We start from the raw sequence: 20,268 nt of genomic DNA on the forward strand, positions 1-20,268 counted from the left end.
CCACGTGGCGCCATCCCTCGGGGACCATCTCCCCGAGGGCCCGAGAAGAGCCAGGCCCGGCAGGGGGTGTTCGGGGCCAAGAACAGTTAGTTTCCGAGTACCCAAAGTTCCCTGAGGACATGAGAAGAGCCAAGTCCGGGAGGGGGTGCTCGGGGACATGAACTGGTCCCCGAGTGCCCAGAGTTGCCCGAGGACCTGAGAAGAGCCAGGCCCGGGAGGGGGTGCTCGGGGCCAAGGACAGTTGGTCCCTGAGTACCCCGAGTTCCTCGAGGACCTAAAAAGCCCCTTGCCGATGGACCCCACAAGGGTTCCATGGTGAGGTGTCAATCGGTGGAAAGCCCGATGCTGTATTTAAGAGGGAGCATGGTCGGTCACATCCAACCACTCCTCCCACGCCTGTCGTACTGAGTATGTCAGTCCCTATCATCGCCTGGTAGGAAGGCGTGGGAACATTTAATGCGACAGGTCCCATCGCACGTTACCCTGCGGGGCCCATAAAGGAGACAGCTTGAAGATATCGTCGATGGACTTGAGGCGTATCGCCTGTCGCCCTCCCGCGTCAGACTGTGTCAGATCTGCTCTGACCGGACGGGCATGCGAGGATATTCAGCGGCTGGTCGGTGGCCCCCGTGCGCCTGCTAAAGTTGGGGCGTAATGACTGACGGGACCGACCGAAGGGCGCATTTTCAACCTCTGTAACATCAAACTGTAGACTCCTAATGGTTGTTTTCTATTTATGGCTTACGGGAACTTGTGCCCCCGATCTGGGCACGTCGAGCCTCCCCCAGTAGGATAAAAGGGGGAGCTCTTCGTAGAAAGACAAGTTTTAGCAAGTCAGAAGGTTCAAGCTAGCCGAAGCTCAAGACTTGATAGATAGACAAAAAAACTTATAACACAGAGATCCAGAGAAAGTCATTTCAAGAGCATTAATAGCATATCAGACACACAGGAGTAGGATATTACGCTCCGTACGATTCGAACCTGTCTAAATCACTTGTGCATTTACTCCTACTTAACAAATTAAATTTGCGCCAGTTTGGTGAGGCCATGTTGAGTTTCGTGTACGAAATTAACAATTTACTCTGGAGTTTACGTGTTTAAGAAAGACCGCATAATCTATTTATAAATTTCATCATGCTTGAGGTATGGAACAAACAGTCGATTTTCTGATGTAACTTCTTAGTTGCAAATCTTTTTTCTTTTTCACGTGCATATGCCTTCCTTAACGCCCCCCTGAACACTGAGGAATCCAACTTTAAAGCATGAGCCTTTATTCATTGAGTCCCAATTAAGTATCTGTCACCTTAAGCTCTTAGCAACATCAATTCCTTGCTTGTCCGAGTAACTCAGACACCTTGCTCTAGTGATTCGGGCTCTATATAACAAGACTGCAGCAAGGGACAAGCCTGGACAAGGTCCTTTAAGAAGTGTACCTGCTTGTCCACCCAACTACTAGTACTTGTTTGGCTGTAATGATTTTGAGATTTTTTTTTTCTCTCTTGAGTCAACCAAGGCGGTCGGATCATCTCGTGCCGTCCATACGAACTGCCAATTCTGCAAGCGGGTATTAGACCAAGCCCAAGAGAATTCTTTCACTGGTAGATTTTCGTCGTGAAGGAATTTTTGTTTCTTTCAGCGTTCCTAACGGTTTCGCTTCACGGTTCCCTTCACGACGGGATTCTTAGGGTCATTCCCTTCAGGACGGGATTTTCTCTCCATTCCCTTCGCGATTCTCCTCAAAGGGAAGCTGTTGGAGATGAGAGGAAATAAAGGGAATAGAAACGGGGAAGAAAATCGGGAAAGGAACAAAATAAAGAGAATATGGTTGGGGATAGTCTTATGAATATCCTTGTTGTTTTAGATTATATTAGTTCATGGTTAGTACTAATTAAGAAGTAGAAATAATATGTATATATTTCTTTCTTACTAAGCTGCTTGGTGGATGGCCTGTCTTAAAGCTGATCTTCGGGGCTTCGGTTGGGTCGAACATTCAAGTCTGAGCTCCTTGCTATGGTCTGACCTTGTTACTTTGTGTTACTGATTCCGGCTACTTTAAGGTGTGGAAAAACTGTGTTAGTAAGTATGGAAAATGAATGTTATGTTAGTAACTTCGAATTCCGTGTAATACAAAAGCTGTGTACTGCAAACGCTGCTCATATGGCAATCGTGTGTGTTGATGAGTGATTACTCTCTATTCTATTTTGCATTTTTTTTTACTGACAGAGAACGTGTATAGGACCTCATAAACTCTATTAGGTGTACTTCCCGCGCGTTGCTGTGGGTTTTATTATGCATTCAAATGTAAAACCACCGGACTAGTAGCTTGTTTGTGTAAGAGATGTTGATATATGTATTTAAATGTTCCAACATTCAATGCATCCGAATTTTTTTTGCCCGACATGGCAGTTTACCCGAAATTCAGCAAAAAAATAGGCGAAAAATTGAATCCTGGTCTGGGGAGTATAACTTTGGGGAAACTCAAATTTGAGACCTGTTTCCTACTGATATGCAAAAGAAACCCACGGAGCCGAATGTGGCAGAGGACCAAGCCCACCCTTGCGACCCTCCTAATATCACTATTTAAAATCAGGAACCCTAAACTATCGTATACATTAACAAAATGTGTGCCAGTTTGGTGATGCCATGTTGAGTTTCTGCACCAAACAATTTACCTTGGAGTTTACGTGTTTAAGAAATAGCATATAATCTATTTATAAACCTCATCGTGCTTGAGGTATGGAACAAACAGTCAATTTTCTTACGTAAATTCTTAGTTGCAAATCCTTTTTTCTCCTTTTCACGTGCATGTGCTTTCTTCCTTAACGCACCCCTGAACACTGAGGAATCCAACTTTGCATGCCCTTTGAAGCATGTGCCTTTATTCATTGAGTCCCAATTACTCCATCTGATTGCAAATGTAGGTCGTTTTAGCCTCCTCAACTATTCTCTAAATATAAGTCATTCTCGAACTTCTATGCGTTTTTTTCTCTTTTGTTCCCGTCTTGCCCTTGTTTAATAAATACTACTACTCTTACAAATGAATGAGTTATCTTTTCTAATACAAAATAAATAAAGGACAATAAGATCATTTGATCTACTTTCTTAATCCTTGTGCACAAATCTAAAACAACTTTCATTTACAATCGGAGGGAGTAAGTATTTGTCACCTTAAGCTCTTAGCAACATCAATTCCTTGCTTGTCCGAGTAACTCAGACACATTGCTCTAGTGATTCTGGTTCTATATAACAAGACTGCAGCAAGGGGCAATTTTCTTGTCCACCTAACTACTTGTTTGGCTGCATTGATTTTGAGATTTTATTTCAACCAAGGCAGCTGGATCATATTAACTGCCAATTCTGCAAGCAGGTATTATGAATATCCTTGTTGTTTATGTGTTACTTCATGGCTAGTACTAATTAAGTAGAAATAATATGTATATATTTCTGTGAGCGAAAGAAATATGTATATATAACATTTCATGAGTATTTTTTGCTGACTAAACGAGACCCGAAGCTTCACTGCAGGCTACATAGTTACTATATAATCTCAATCTGCTATGTTTTCTACAAAATTGTGTGGTAGCGCAAGTTACTATGTTTTCTTTTTAAAAATTTGCAGGCTACATAGTTACTATATAATCTCAATCTGCTCCATGGATGACATGTGAGCAAAACAATGGTCAAAACCAGCCTGTGCGATCAAAGTGAGCTGGTATTGGAAGGTTAGGGGCTAAATAAACCGGATAATACTCTACGGGATTACTCGGACAACAAAGATAATTTCCAGGAGTAAAATGGACATTTTCAATTTTAATTGTATCATCAATAGTTTTGTAAAAGGTGTCATTTTAATTTGCAGCATATGGAAGCCGGTGCAGCTACCACTAGATCATCAGGAGGAGCACAAGCACCGATGGACAGGCGTCTCGTGGCGGCAGCCAAATCTGGTGATGCCACATCAATGATTGATCTTGCTCATGATGACCCAGGCGTGCTGCTTGGAACAACACCACAGGGGAACACCTGCCTCCATATCTCCTCCATGCACGGCCACCAAGGGTTCTGCAACGAGGCCCTGCGGCTGAACCAGTCTCTCCTCACCGCGGTCAATGCGGATGGGGAGACACCACTGCTCACCGCCGTGACAATGGGCCATGCTTCTTTGGCATCGTTTTTACTCGGACGCTGCCTTGATCAGCAGCTGAGCGGGGCGATCTTGGCGCAAGACAAGCATCGGTATAATGTTCTCCACCATGCCATTCGCAGCGGCCACAGGGAGCTCGCACTGGAGTTGATAGCAGCGGAGCCTGCCTTGTCACGAGCCGTGAACATATACAATGAGTCACCCATGTTCATAGCGGTCATGAGAAATTATGAAGAAGTCTTCGAGAGACTGTTGGGGATTCCTGATTCCGCTCATGGGGGAGCCTGCGCCGAAAATGCTCTGCATGCTGCCGTGAGAAATGGCAATTCAGGTGAGGTTGCAGATTACGAACATACATAGAATACACGGAAAACTGGAACTAGGATTGAGAGAAATCAATACTATGTAGATAGCAACTTATTACTCTCTATATCATCCTTAGTAATCCATAGGTATGATAATTCCGTCATTGTTAACCATTGTTTGTTCCTTGATGTGTTTTCAGTTATCGCAAAAAAGATTATTGAGACACGTCCTCGGCTGGCCACAGAAGAAGAGATTGAGGCGAGTACGCCAATGCGGATGGCTGTACTTTGGGACCAGATTGACGTTCTAAGAGTATTGTTGGAACATGACTGCTCTTTAGGGTATGAAGTAAGCACAAGAGGTAATCCTCTTCTTACTTCAGCCGCATTTCGAGGCAATGTAGGTGTCGCTCGGGAGCTTCTTAACCATTGTCCGGATGCTCCCAGTTGGGATCCAAATGATGACTGGACATGTCTTCACGAGGCTGTATCGGAAGGTCATGAAAACTTCGTAGAATTTATCCTGCGGGCCCCACAGCTTCAGAAAATCGTTAACATGCGGAACAGAAATGGAGATACTGCTCTGCATATCGCAGTCCAAAAGTGCAATCCGAAGATTGTCTCTGCTTTACTGCTTCACCAAGACATAGACGTTACAGTTGTTAACAACTTTGGTAACCCAGCAACCTGGCAATTGTCTGCTGTCTCCGATCATGCCAAGACTTTGAACTGGGTACGTATGTTTTCTCCATATGTTGGTCCCCTGAAAACCTTAGGGACAAGGTGTACTTCTGGACTGCCATATTGTGCCCCTTCCATCCATTATGCACTTTTGAACTTTTAGAACTAAGCACGACTAATCATTTACATTACTCAGCAGTCTGCAAACAGGGCCCATGCAATTTACATGTTTACACAGACAACCATTAAGAACCATTTGAAAGGAAAAACAGAAGGATTTTAAAGCCACGTGACTATTTTGAATTCAGTAACTGTCACAATAAACCATATAATTTGCTGGGGCACGTCACTTTATGAAACTACCTTACAAATAAACTAATTCAGACTAAAAGGAATGAGAAATCAAGAAGGAATTCAATACAGATCCAGAAACAGATTGAGATTATATACTCTCTCCGTTCAAGAATACAAGGCGTATTTCGTTTTGGCATGGTCTTCAAAGTTAGACTTTGACCATTATTTTCTCACAAAATATATAATTTATGGCTACAAAACTAATATAGGGTGAAAGAGTTTTGAAATTTGAATCTAGTTGTTTATTTTTTATACACTAAATATTGATCAAAATATATATAGTTTGACTTTATCAAAATAAAATACGCCTTGTATTTTTTAACGGAGGGAGTAGTAACTATGTAGCCTTCAATTTTTTTAAAAGGAAACATAGTGACAGTGTAACTAGAAGGTACCAACATAGTAAAACAAAAAAACTTGCGCCACCCCTCAATTTTGTAGAATTTATTGTTTTCCTTGAGTATTAAATTAATTACTCCGAGCATCATTTGCACCTTTCTTTGAATTCATGCAGAATGAAGTGTCCATGCTTATGTTGAAAGCTGATCCAGGAAATATTTATAATCTCAAAAACGTCGTCAAGGCTACAGTAACTAAAGCATCAAGGATGGATGTCAGGTCACTGACTCAAACATACACAAGCAACACTTCCCTAGTGGCGATCCTCATGGCGACGATTACCTTCGCCGCCGCTTTCACCTTGCCCGGAGGATATAGCAGTGACGCTGGAAGTGAGGGGGTTCCCATCATGTCAAGGAAGCTTGCGTTTCAAGCATTCTTGATCTCCGACACCTTAGCAATGTGCTCCTCACTTGCCGTTGCCTTCATATGCATCATAGCCAGGTGGGAGGACCTTGAGTTCTTGCTTTACTATAGATCTTTTACAAAGAAGCTTATGTGGTTTGCATACGTAGCAACAACCACGGCATTTGCAACTGGTTTATACACAGTTCTGGCCCCTCGTCTCCTATGGTTGGCTATTGCAATTTGCATTCTGCCAATCTTATTGCCCACTCTTACCAAGCTGCTTGGTGAATGGCCAGTCTTGAAGCTCAAGTTTCGGTTGGGTCGAACTTTCAACTCTGACCTCCTTGATATGGTCTGACCTCGTCACTTTGTGTTGTTGATTCCGGCTACTTTATGCTCGCGTTGTTTGTTCCAAGACATGTTTAAACATTGTAAAAGAATGTTATGTTAGTAATTTGGATTTCTGTGTAAGACCTAAGCTATGCATTGAGAACGCTTCTAGTTTGCCAATCGTGTGTTGATGATTAATTACTCAAATATTCTGTTCAACTTTTTTTTCAAAGTTTACTGATAGCAACCTTGGACTTCATATTTTAGGCACAATAGAATCTGAACTGTATTTTTCAATGACAATGAGACCTCATTGCTAGGCCTCCAGCGCCGCCGCTAGCGACGTTGACCTCGCCACCTTAGCCGGTTCTCAGGGCCATGTGCGTAGCTGTGGAAAAATGCCAAATACTCTAAAAGTCAGTCTGATTTTAAGATTTTTTCCCATAAATTATTTTGTTGCAAAAATCCCCCAAAAGCTTATTCGGTTTTGATATTTCCCTTTTTTCATTTTTCATATATATATAAACAATGAAAAAGAGGAAATCATTTTTCATATATACATATATATACACATGTATATATATATATGTATATGTATTATTCGGTTTTGATATTTCCCTCTTTTCATTTTTCATATATATATATATATATATAAACAATGAAAAAGAGGAAATCATTTTTCATATATATATATATATATACACGTATATGTATATGTATATATACGTATATATATACATGTATATATATATGTATATGTATATGTATATATAAATATATGTATATTGTATATATACATATATGTACATATATATATGTATATATGTATATATATGTACACACATATATATGTATATATATATGTGTGTGTGTATATATACACGGCGAGCCTATTCTGCGCCTATGCGCAGTTGCTATTTGCACTGCGTACATCTCCCAGTTACAACCCGAAATACTGTGAGTTACAAGTTGTTAGGTAGACCAGTTACAGCTTCACGTCCAGAAATATATAATTGCAACACGAGAAGCTAACACTGTGAGTTACAACCTGTTATTCGCATTGTGTACATCTCTAGTTACAACCCGAAACACTATAAGTTACAACTTATTAGGTAGATCAGTTACAACTTTATGTCTAGAAATGCATATTTCAATACAAGAAGTTAACACTGTGAGTTACAACTTGTTATTCGCATGCATATCCCCCAGTTACAACTCAAAACACAGTGAGTTACAATTTGTTAGATAGATCAGTTACAACTTAACATCTATAAATGCATAATTGCAATACGAGAAGCTAACACTGTGAGTTACAACTTGTTATTCGCACTGCGCGTATCTCCCAGTTACAACCCGAAACACTGTGAGTTACAACTTGTGGGGTGTGCGCAGATATGAACTACAGTGAGCATACCTGCAGAACTGCGCACATCTCCCAGTTACAACTCAAAATACTGTGAGTTACAATTTGTTAAATATATCAGTTACAACTTCACGTCCATAAATACATAATTGCAACACAAGAAGTTAACACTGTGAGTTACAACTTGTTATTCGCACTACGCATATCCCCCAATTACAACTCGAAACACTGTGAGTTACAACTTGTAGGGTATGCGCAAACATAAACTACAGTGAACATACTTGCAGAATATATATATATATATATATATATATAAGAGGGCTGCTCAAAGCAACCATATTTGGTGATGCCAGATCAATGAAGCACCTGGCTCTGCATGACCCGGGCGTGCTGCATGGAAAAACTCCGCAGGGGAACAACTGCTTCCACATCTCCTACATCCATGGCCACGAGCGGTTCTGCAAAGAAATCCAGGCGCTGAAGCTGAGCCAGCTTCTCCTTGCCGTTGTCAACGTAGATGGTGAGACGCCGCTGCTCACCACCGTGACAAGCAGTCATCCCTCTCTGGCTTCTGTTCTCCTCAGATGTTGCCGTGAGCTGCAGCTGATAGAGGCAATCTTGAAGCAAGACAAGAACGGATGCAACGCACTGCACCACGCCATCCACAGCGGCCACAGGGTGCTCGCGCTGGTGTGCTGATAGCAGCAGAGTCCGCCCTGTCGCGCGCCGTCAACGAGTACAACAAGATGTCATGTCCTGGGTAATTAGAATGCGATTTGTGGTAGTAATTTAGCAATTAGAGAGAATTTGGACTGGGAGAAGCAAGGAACTGGGGAGGGGCAGCACGATCAGCAGGAGACAAACCGAGGAGGAAGACGAGTCGAAGACGATATCTGTTCTGTTCTCCCTCTCCACGAGTTGCTGGCCTCTTTTGTATTGTTGACCTTGGGCTTGCCTTTGGGCCGTAGCTTGGTCTATTGGGCTTGCCTTTGGGCCGTAGCTTGGTCTATTGGACTTGTCGGCCCACAACGCCATCCATACAGTCCATGATACCGTATATGCCTGACATTACCCCTCCGTGAGAAACAGATTGTCCCCAAGCTATGGCATTCAGAAATTGCCTGCACACCACATCATTGCATCTAATCCATGAATCACTCCCAGAGCAGCAACAATATATTTGCCTTACCATCTCAGCCATCTCCTAAATTGATGGCATATTTATAATTGTAACTGATGATGGTATAGTTGGCTTGTACTTGATCACTGAAACTTGTGCAACTTCCTCACCAGCACACTTCAGCTTCTTCGTGCTCACAATTTTTGTTGCCACTAATCATTTAACTAATGATCTCTGACAAGGGTTCTTAGGGACAGAGATACCTCATGATCTATGAAAGGCCCTACAAGAGATATTCGGTATCTCGTTATGTACAAATACAGAAGAAAGATTCATAGTATGAGGGTATATAATATTGAATCTTTGGATAAGTGCACAACTAATTTCATAGAGTCACTATATGAAGTTAATAGGAAGAAGTGTCTAATGAACTCATAGATCGTATTCTATTCAACTAGCACTCAAATAATAAGCATGTGGCAACCATGCTAAGGAAGGAGCACAATGAGTGCAACATAGTGATCGTTATTGAGGAATGTAGCGGATTACACCTTAAGGAGTGTACTTCATCCTACCATATTTTCCTAAGGGTGTTTATCACTTGAGGAGTTGAATGGAAAGGGATGACATATTGAAAGTGAGATTACCGTTGAAGATATGACAGGGTTCATTTTAGAACACAGAAGATGGTATGTGTGAGTCATATTAATTAGATAATGTCAAGGTCAGAGCATCGGCGTATGCCTTGTATGAGTTTGTTGTTTAAAGTAGCAAAGGCTATTTTTGGCAATTGTTTACTGCACACAAGTAAATTGCTGAAAATTGTTAGAAATTTTATCTATCGCTTAGCTTTGGATGTAAGTGTGATGCTCCTATGCTTATAGCATAATCTGTCGATAGCAAATACCTTTTACTAATTAATTGCATGGAATAAATTGATATGTCTCACACATTGGATGGAATTTTCCATTAAATATGATTTAGATCATACGCTCTATATACCCAAACTACAACTTGGAAAAGTGGATCTATAAAGTGGAGCTGTACCGTAGTACCCTATAATGATGTCTCCCTCATGAGAAAGCATTGGCCAAGCAATACTTAAGGAATCATTTGACTAATGATCTCCGACAAGGGTTCTTGGGGACGAAGATACCTCGTGATCTATAAAAGGCACTACAAGAGATATTCAATATCTCATTATGTACAAATACAGCAGAAAGATTCATAGTATGAGGGTATGCAATATTGAATATTTGGATAATCTAACCTCACAGAGTCACTCTATGAAGTTTATAGGAAAAAGTGTCTGAATGAACTCATAGATCGTATTCTATTCAACTAGCACTCAGATAATAAACATGTGACGACCATGCTAAGGGAGGAGCACAATGATTACCTTCACTACATTACCATATCGATGACTATTGAGGAATGTAGTGGATGCCACCTTAAGGAGTGTACTTCATCCTACCATATTTTCCTAAGGGTGTTTATCGCTTGAGGAGTCGAATGGAAAGGGATGGCATATTGAAAGGGAGATTACCATCGAAGACGTGACATGGTTTATTTTAGAACATAGAAGATGATATCTATGAGTCATATTAATTAGATAATGTTAAGGTCATGGCATCCACATATGCCTTGTATGAGTTTGTTGTTTAAATTAGCAAAGGCTATTTTCAGCAATTCTTTTCTCCGCACAAGTAAACTGTTAGAAATTTTATCTATTGCTTAGCTTTGGATATTATTGTGATGCACATATGCTTATAGCATAATCTGTCAATAACAAATAACTTTTACTAATTAACCACATGGAATAAATTTATATGTCTCATACATTGGATGAAATTTCCCATTAAATATGTTCTAGATCATATGCTCTATATATCCAAACTAAAACTTGGAAAAGTGGATCTATAAAGTGGAGAAATACCGGAGTACATATTGTGCCTTTTGTTTGTTGTTCCTTTAAATTCTTGTTTGATTAGTGAGTGGTAACACAATTATTACAACAATGAGAACTTTATTTATTATTATTTTGATACACATAAATTGGAAGAGGAGTGAAGATTCCATGGAAATAAAAATGGATATCTTTCATATAAATAGCCATTGAAATTAAATCTAGTCATTTAACAAATATACAAATCTGTTCCTGATAAATGATAGACTATATCTTGCCCCAATATAGGAGTATCCATCTTCCACTATAAATGATCAAAAGTTTTGAACACCCTGACCATTTAAGCCTCACAAATTTTATGGGTGCTTTCGTTCCTATATATAGCACCACGTATGCTGTTATGCTAGATAGAACATCAGGTTCACATCATTGTTCCTTCGCGAGTAGATTAGCACTAAGATGATGTCTGAGAAAGTACCAATTCTCCTCTTACTAGTGTGTGCAATAATTTCTCTCTCTGCTGCAACATCATTCAAAGCATCAAATGCAAACACATACTGCTACAACCACACCCTACTGCCAGCACAGCACCTCTGTCGCGAGTCAGGATTTAGACATGAAGTGACCACACGATGCATCTTTAAGCATAAAATGACAGCATCCTGCTGCCAGCATAGGATCTCTATCATGACTCACACTTTAGACAGGAAATGACCACACGACTCAGCTTTAATAATGAAATGACAACATCTCTGTTCTGACTAAGGCTTTATACATGAAGTGACCACACGACTCAGCTTTAACCATTCACATCTGATTCCATCAAGCATGCCACGGGTTTGATGTTAGTCACAATTCTGACAATTATGAGACATATCTACTCCACGAATTGCTTGAGCTAGATGTTAGTGACCACTCTGATACTTCTAGGTACAAAGTCTACACTCATGTGACTGGGCATAATAGTCAAAACATTTGGAGGAATATATGGTGGCACCATTGAAGTCCTTCAGCGAGGTCATATGCACAGTGATAAATTGACCAGACGAATCTACTCTCCATGTAAACCTAGCCATACTGGGGTAACACATGTTCTTTCTTTACATTGTTTTGCAAATTAGATGCAATTAGATGTATACTCAACTTTCTGTAAATATCATTTATCATTGGGTAAAAATGCATCGCCTTAGCTTTTAGCATGAAATGACAACACTTTGCTGCAGCACAATATCTCTATTGTGACTCACACTTTAGACACGAAGTGACCATAGGACAGAGTTTTAAGCATGAAATGACAACACATCTGTCGTGAATTAGGCTTTAGACATGAAGTGACCACACGACTAAGCTTTAACCATGAAATGAGAACACCTGTGCTGACTCAGGCTTTAGACACGAAGTGACCACATGCCATTGTAACTTGTCGTATCTTGTGTACGAGTAGAGTACAAGTTGGTGCATATTTCCTTATGTACTGTACCCATAGACAAGCAATAAATGCTTATGATGAACGTTATTTGTGATGTACTTTACTTTCTTCAATGAAATGACTGGGTTTTATTGTTGTAGTAATACGTTTTTTCTAAGCCCAATGCATTCATAGGATTTTCTGCCTTCCATGCAGAGGCAATAATAACTCCTTACTGAACTTTTGCAGAATGAAATGACCACACCAAGCAACAGCTTTCATAGGGTATCTCTGTCAAGCATCAATGCCACAACTTTTTCAGCTTTCATAGGGAATCATATGCTCCAGCCCCCAGCCAAGCCCATGCACTCAGTCCATACACTAGCCCCCAGCCACTATAAATAACCCCACCCTCATCCATAGATAGATCACTCATTTCTCAGCTCCCTCAACTACAATGTCTTCCTCAGCTCCACCAAGCCCACCCAAGAAACTTTGGAGGATTTTTCATACCTCAGGGGGTCGAACCGCCGATGTGCTTCTGTGATGATCTTTGTAGGCTTCGTGAGTCCTAAGACATCTCCTACACCTATGACCTACGCTTCTTCATGTGTACCAACTACTAATACGACAAGCCTCGACATGGATCCTATGTGAACCACCGGTATAGTGATATACATAACTCAGTGCCACTTTCTATATGATTGCATGCACTGTCTTACTAATATCCCCTCTTGTTTTATTTGTGCAGTCTCCTCCACTTATATTTGAATTCATGTAATGGCTGGATATAGAGCAAAATAAGGATCGGAAACGGTGGGTCAACATGAGCATGCAGTGAAGGAGGGAAGTGTAAGAACATTGGGAGTACGAGCAACAACAGGAGGAACTACGGCTGAAGCATTAGGAGGAGGAGCGCATGAGGAAGGCAGCGGATGAGTGTGCCGTGGCTGACGCACACGAAGCAGAGAGGGAAACAAAGTGGGAGAGGGCCAATCGCGCTAAGGCATAGGGCCCCGATGCCCTGAGAAAGGGCAAATATCCTAGGTGCACTCAATAGATATCATCTATTGTAACCCGGCCTATTTTCATTCCCTAAAGCATGTTAGGTTTAGCAGCGGCCCGCTAGGTTAGTCTTTAGGCGTACCGTACATGTCAACATTTGTTCTCGTCATCTCTTTATGGTTAGGGTCCATTCGCACAGCGATGATATATCCCATAAAATATTTATCAGCGTATGTAACCTTCGTGCCGGGTAAAATGATAATAGTGCTTTGACAAAAAAAAATAATTTGCACCAAATGTACGCTATTTTTCAAATTGTCGTATAAAAAATGTTAAATTTAAAAAAAAATATGTGCACATATCGCTCATTCAGAGGGCGAGACCAAGTTCTCACCTCTGAACGCGTGAGACCAAGTTCTCGTCCGTTTAGAGGGAGAGAACTAGGTCTCACCTTTTGAACGGGCGAGATCTTCCTCTGAACGCCAGGGCCTGTAAGATGTTGCCCGTTCAACAGGCGAGAACAAGGTATCACCCGCTGAACGGGCGACGATAGGTTAGTTCTGCGATTTTTTTCAAATGGACACGTATTCTGAAAATATTAAACAAAAAATATAAAAAAATTTCGTGATTGGTCTCATCAGCGCATAGTAGAATGGCTCACGCGTGGCACATAAAGGATGTTGACAACTCGATTGGGGTCGCAAGGTAGGTGGCGTGCTCGGGCACTTTGGTGAAGAGTTTTTTTACTATCCTTAGAAAGATACCATACCAAAACTTGGTATCTCACTAGTTATAAATCGTGGTACCTTTCCAAGGACCATCGAACACCTCTATGCAACGACGGACTCATGATTTAGTGATCCGGTATTCAGTATTTATGGTATAAAAATTATGGGCTTTGATGTTTGCTACTGTGGTATGAAAATGTAGGTTTTTTCTAGTTAATAGGTCAAGTGGAGAATGGATATTAGCTTGAACTTATGTTTTGCTAGGTGGTATGATGTATTAAAACAGCAAGCAAATAAGTTGACTCAACTAGAGATATGTATATATAGTATAGCTGTTATATACTTATTTTTTTGGGCAAAAAATTAGGTATTCAGTTGAATACCTTTGCACCAACGTGGGTCCGCCCATACCTCTGTGTGAAGCATGCCACGATGGAGTTGGAGATGCTATTGCAATAAGGAGCAATGAGGCACAATGGGCGGCGATAATCAAACAGAATGGTTGCCGTGCAGGGCGTCAGACCATAGGTGTGCTGTGTCTTCAACGGTTATTGCCAGCAGCATATATATGCTGGCGTGGGCTTGCACTTTGTTATTGAATCGGTCAGTGCAACGTAGCAGGCATCATGTTTGAGAGCTTCACAAAGGTGTGTTACGGCGAGGCACGAAAAATGCTGACCATGGCAAGAGTTGCACGCACGTGAAGGATGTCATGTCAGGGCCAGCAAGTGTAGGGGTGTATTCAATAATAATCCAAAGGATGGTGTAGCAGGTTAATTGGCGTGGGCTTGGACATCTTCCTCAACTTTGTTGGGACAGTGGCGTAAGCTGTGTTCGGACGTTTTGACCGGTGAAGATGATACGATGGTGTCTTCAGCGGTATGGGTGAGTTCATGCCAACTGGTGTAGTTTGATTGTCCTCACGGAGACACTTAATTCCCACCGTCGCAAATCTCACCATGCCTGATGGATCAAGTAGTGATGCTATAAGCCTGGGACTTCCTATCGTGGCAAGGATGTACGTATTCACCTCGTGTATTTGACCCCTCGGCATTGTTCTCAATATTTGTTTGATCAGAACAGTTGAAAGTGGAAAGATACAGGAAACCATCATTGTATATGATAAAATAAAGCACCACAACTGCGGCCCCAAGATTTCTCAATACACTTCTAAAAAACTATTTTTCAGAACAAGGAGGTACGTATTCACCTCGTGCATTTGACCCCTCGGGCATTGTTCTCAATATTGGTTTGATCAGAACATTTGAAAGTGGAAAGATAGGAAACCATCATTGTATATGATTAAATAAAGCACCACAACTGCGGCCCCAAGATTTCTCAATACACTACTACAAAAACTATTTTTTAACACTCACGGTGCTTTTCCACAGACAGCTCATATGACAAATCGTCTGAGCAGTTGGCGGAGGGTCCTATGGTTTCAGACCACCTGTGGAAACAAATTTCCACATGTCGTTGCTTACGACAGCTGCCTGTGGTAATGATACAATTTCCAGAGGTGGGTGATATAAGAAGCTACCTATGTAACATGTCATTTCCAGAGGCGGTTCCTTATGTGAACTGCCTCTAAGTAATGGAATAATTTTCAAGAGACAGGTGACATAAGAAACAGTCTGTGTAAAAGGTCATTTTCAGAGACGATTCTTTATGTGAATCACCTCTGGTAATAAGATAATTACTACAGGCGGACCACATAATTAGCCACCTATTAAAACATCTTTCTAGAGACAGCACCTCATGTGACCCATCTCTAGTAATCTCTCTATAAAACAATACATGTTCAGGAGCTCCATTCAGACCGAGCTGCTATGTTAGAACAAAGCAGCTCAAAGGCAGCCGGGAGATTACCAAACAAGTGGGCAAGTTTTATTTTTGAATTCTTTGAAGGAGCTGACTATATAAGGTAAGAGTATCCCATCCATAGATAGCATCTTTTTTAAGTTTAGATCTAGATTTAAGGCTTAATTAGGGTTTGAATATGATCTAGACATTCACATAGTTCTAGCCATTTAGATCCTCGAATTAGCTAAAATTTGTGGTCAATGTTAATTCAACTGTGTAAATTCACATGATTGTAGCATTATATTTCAAAATTGTAACTTCAATTTGATGTTTTTTAGCTTCTAGGAGCTTTAATCATGAATGGAGATCTTTTAGATATATCTAGATCTAGATCTGATGTAGAGGGAAAGAGAGGGTAATGAATCTACATTGTTTTGAGTCATAAATTTGCACCAATATAAATTCAATTGCGTAGACATATTATAATTATAACAAGCCCAATTTTCCATTTTTTTAAAAAAATCTTTTTTCTTATGATTTTCTTATTAATTAATTTGTGGATCTAATTTTGTGATTAAAGTTAAAGATGGACAAAGCATGGATGTACGATACGCCAAGACATGGAGAAATATACATCAAATGACTCTTTACTTTTATTGAAGCCACCAAGAAGGACGTTTTGACTAAGATGACAAAGGAAATACACTGTCCATGCTCTGTCTATAAGAACCAGAAATTGTGGGACAAATCAAGCATAATCAAATCACACTTGATCTTGAGAGGTTTTGTCGAGAATTACACATGTTCATTCAAACATGGTGAAAAACGTACATGTGAATGAAACAATGACATCTTTGCTGATCAAGTGGATGGTGATGATGAGTAAGTCGAAGGCGACACTAATGTAATGATGGATGATGATGATGATTTTGATATACAGGAAATGTTGCGCCAGGCAAAACCACCTGTTTTAAGGGAGAGGAGAGGTTTAGATAATTTTGAGGCGTTACAGAAGACATCAAAGGAACTTTTATATGAGGATTCGAAGGACTGTGATAAAGAGTTTACGGTGTTGCATTTGACGCTTGAACTTCTAAGGTTGAAGGCCAGCAATGGATGATCTAACAAGAGTTTCTCGGATCTGTTGAGTCTCTTAGCAATCATGCTTCTGATGCCTAACTCCTTGCCCACCACCACTTATCAAGTGAAGAAGTTTATTTGTCCGATGTCATTAAATGTGCAAAAAATACACGCGTGTCTGAACTACTTATCCTCTACTGTAAAGAGTATGAAGACTTGGATAGATGCCCAGTGTGCAATGCGAATTGGTACAAGAGGAATGACAATTGTGAGGACGAAGATGCTTCTACCAACGCGAAGAAGATGAAGAGTATTGCTGGTCGTGACAAAGAAGACACTTCTTCCAATGCGGAGAAGAAGAGAAGAAATCATACCATGGTGATGTGGTACCTGCTAGTGATCTCCCGCTTGCAGCGTTTGTACTCGAATCCTAGGGACTCTGAACTAATGTGTTGGCATTTCGATAAGCACAAGAAGGATGGAACTAAGCTTTGACACCCCGTTGATGCTAGCCAATAGAGAAAGTTCGATGTCATGTATCTAGATTTCGCTAAAGAACCAAGGAATGTAAGGTTCGCGTTGAGTACCGATAGAATGAATCCTTTCGGGGACATAAGCACCTCACATAGCACTTGGCAAGTGGTCCTGGCTATATACAACCTTCCTCCATGGCTATGTATGAAGCGGAAGTACATTGTGTTATCCATTCTTATCCAGGGACCGAAACAACCTAGCAACGATATAGATATGTTTCTGGAACCATTGATGGAAGATATGACGAAACTGTGAAACGATAGGGTCTGGGTGTGGGATGAGTTGTGACCATAGTACTTCACGCTAAAAGCCATGATTTTTCCGTACTCACAGAAGTTAGTGTACACGTGACACCGATGGTTCTTACTCAAAACTCACAAATACCGCAAGATGAAGAAATATTTTGATAATACGATTTAGCAAGGTGTTGGTCCAAAACCTCGTAGCAGGGTACTAATGTTTTAAATGGTCAAGAACATTAAGGTTGTTTATGCGAAGCCGCCGAAGGGTAAAAAGAGAAAGAAAAGGGAGACTCCGACCGGCATGCTGTGGAAGAATATACCAATTTTCTTTAAGTATTTGCCCTACTGGAGGACTTGGACATTCGCCACAGCATCAATGTTATGCATGCTTTAAAGAATATGTGTGATAGCATCATTGGCCTCTTATTGACATACCGGACAAGATAAATGATAGAATCAAGTCATGTAAGGACTTGATACATTTTTAAATCAGGCCAGAGCTACACCCTAAAGATAGACCAAACGGGAAACATTACCTTCCCCCGGCTAGCTACTCTCTGACACCTAAGGAGAAAAAAGGCATTGTGCAAGTGCTTACATGGGGTGAAAGTCCGGACTGGTTACTCATCCAACATCAAGAAGCTAGTCTCAATGAAAGATTTGAAGCTAATCGGCATGAAGTCTCACGATTATCATGTGATGATGATGCAGATACTCCCTATTGCAATCAGGGGTATCAAGCCAAGATACATAAAGGTGGTCATCACATGGTTGTGTCACTTCTTCAACGCAATTCATAGAAGGTAATCAATGCTGAAAAACTAGGTGCTCTACATAGTTACTTGATAGAGACTCTATGCCAACTTGATATGTGCTTCTCTCCATCCTTTTTTGATGTCATGGTATACCTCTTGGTTCAAATCGTGAATGAGATAATTGCATTAGGCCCTATATTCTTACATCAGATACGATATATCGGCATTCTCAAGGGCTATGTATGGAATCTTGCTCACCTAGAGGGTCCCATGATTGAGGGCTACGGTACCAAGGAAGTCGTTGAGTGTTGCATCATCAAAGATGCGAAACCGATTGGTGTACCTGTATCTCGACATGAGAGGAGATTGTCTGGGAGAGGGACCAAAGGAAAGAAAAGATTCATCGATGAGGATTACAAAGCTAGTGTAAGAAGCACATTTCACCATCTTGCAATAGCTCAAGATAGTGGAGCCGTACGTCGAGCAACACATGAATGAGGTTCACAGAGAAAATCAAGGCTGCTCAGATGATTGGATCATGAAAGAGCACAAATGTTGCTTCACCACATGGTTCAAGAACCAAAACCTACCAGATGGTGAATCTGTAGATAAAAAAATGCTGAAAATGTTGACTTGTGGCCCATCAAGTTTAGTTACGTCTAAGCATCCAGTACCTTTGCCTGAGCATCAAGCACCTTTGCTTGCTCAGGCATCTTCGCCTCGTGCTTCACCACCTGTGACTCCAGCACCTTCACCTAAGCATCAAAGAGTCCCTATCATGGTTACCCCATACGAAAAGACTCTAACATCTCCGGTGAATAGGTGACTTTTGTCTTCCAAACTAAAGGCATCATCTGCTCAGGAATCTCCAGTGAAGGGCGATGTCACAAAAGAGACCGGCAAAACACTGAGTACCCCTCAGTTGGATTTCTTTCCTACACCGAATGTTCCTGAGACTTATGAGAATGGCAAGTCATTTCTACCCTCGATTCAACTTCAAGATGGTCCATGGGAGATGAGAAGATTCCACAAATTGTACATGAGGGAATGTCATGCGGGGTTCTCAATAAGCATTGCTTATGTTCCCGCTAACATTTTCCTAAGCAGAGACTCCTATCTCATGGTGGATTTTAAGAATATGCACGCTTTGTTCTGTCACGACAAACTCGACTTCAATCTCATAAGCGTGTGGTGCCACTAAGTGCCTACAATCTACCAATATATGTATAGTAGCTAATGACTAGTGACTTGTTCTGTAGAATGCAATTTAATGATGCAGAAAAGATGAAGTTACCGGTCGAATTCCTTAATCCGCAACGAATTTCCCAGCCCAACATGGTCTTGAAGTTGAAGACGGATGCCGTAGAGATTAAGGGGAAGAGTAACAGGGAGAAAGCAAGAGTCATAAAAGAAATGACCAAATCACACAAGCTTGATATGTCGACCTATGTAGGAAGGGCTATTCTAGAAATGCAAGACAAGGACTACATCATGGCCCCCTACAACTTTAAGTAAGTTTGATACGTCAATTAGTCCTAAAAGTTTATTTTGCACCTAAGTTGATCGATCAAGAACCTAACATAAGTATTCATGTAGCAACCACTTTATTTGTATAATGTTGATGCCGAAGTGGAGCAGACTAATAGTCCTTGACTCAGCCAATCTCTCCCAATCATGCTGCCAAGATCTCATCGATATTATACAATTGTAAAGAAAATTCTCATACAAACAATCCTTATAATTCATTTATGAATTGATTATAA

At 40.8% G+C, this 20,268-nt stretch overlaps 2 protein-coding genes across 3 annotated transcripts; both read left to right on the plus strand.

Moving 5' to 3' along the window:
- Window positions 1-1,420: 1,420 nt before the first annotated feature.
- Window positions 1,421-6,767, plus strand: LOC133900050 (ankyrin repeat-containing protein At2g01680-like). Of its 2 annotated transcripts, none has more exons than XM_062341131.1 (4): window positions 1,421-1,564; window positions 3,860-4,475; window positions 4,650-5,182; window positions 5,999-6,767. In XM_062341131.1, exons 2-4 carry the CDS (start codon window positions 3,863-3,865, stop codon window positions 6,587-6,589), a joined length of 1,737 nt encoding a protein of 578 aa, XP_062197115.1. In that variant the 5' UTR covers window positions 1,421-1,564; window positions 3,860-3,862; the 3' UTR covers window positions 6,590-6,767. The 2 variants fall into 2 exon arrangements, with proteins under 2 accessions (XP_062197115.1, XP_062197114.1); XM_062341130.1 differs by lacking the exon at window positions 1,421-1,564 and adding an exon at window positions 2,581-3,367.
- A 1,514-nt stretch (window positions 6,768-8,281) lies between these two features.
- LOC133900243 (uncharacterized) lies at window positions 8,282-8,623 on the plus strand. Its single transcript, XM_062341357.1, has one exon. The coding sequence runs from the start codon at window positions 8,282-8,284 to the stop codon at window positions 8,621-8,623; it is 342 nt and encodes a 113-aa protein (XP_062197341.1).
- Window positions 8,624-20,268: the final 11,645 nt, after the last annotated feature.

Source organism: Phragmites australis, chromosome 19 (assembly GCF_958298935.1).
Source record: "Phragmites australis chromosome 19, lpPhrAust1.1, whole genome shotgun sequence".
NCBI classification, from domain to species: domain Eukaryota; kingdom Viridiplantae; phylum Streptophyta; class Magnoliopsida; order Poales; family Poaceae; genus Phragmites; species Phragmites australis.

Bases quoted from the DNA above. Each gene is read 5' to 3' on its own strand.
- LOC133900050 (XM_062341131.1), top strand. From the start codon at position 3,863: ATGGAAGCCGGTGCAGCTACCACTAGATCATCAGGAGGAGCACAAGCA. The intron at 4,476-4,649 runs GTGAGGTTGCAG...ATGTGTTTTCAG, and splicing joins CGTGAGAAATGGCAATTCAG to TTATCGCAAAAAAGATTATT. The intron at 5,183-5,998 runs GTACGTATGTTT...GAATTCATGCAG, and splicing joins ATGCCAAGACTTTGAACTGG to AATGAAGTGTCCATGCTTAT.
- LOC133900243 (XM_062341357.1), top strand. From the start codon at position 8,282: ATGAAGCACCTGGCTCTGCATGACCCGGGCGTGCTGCATGGAAAAACT.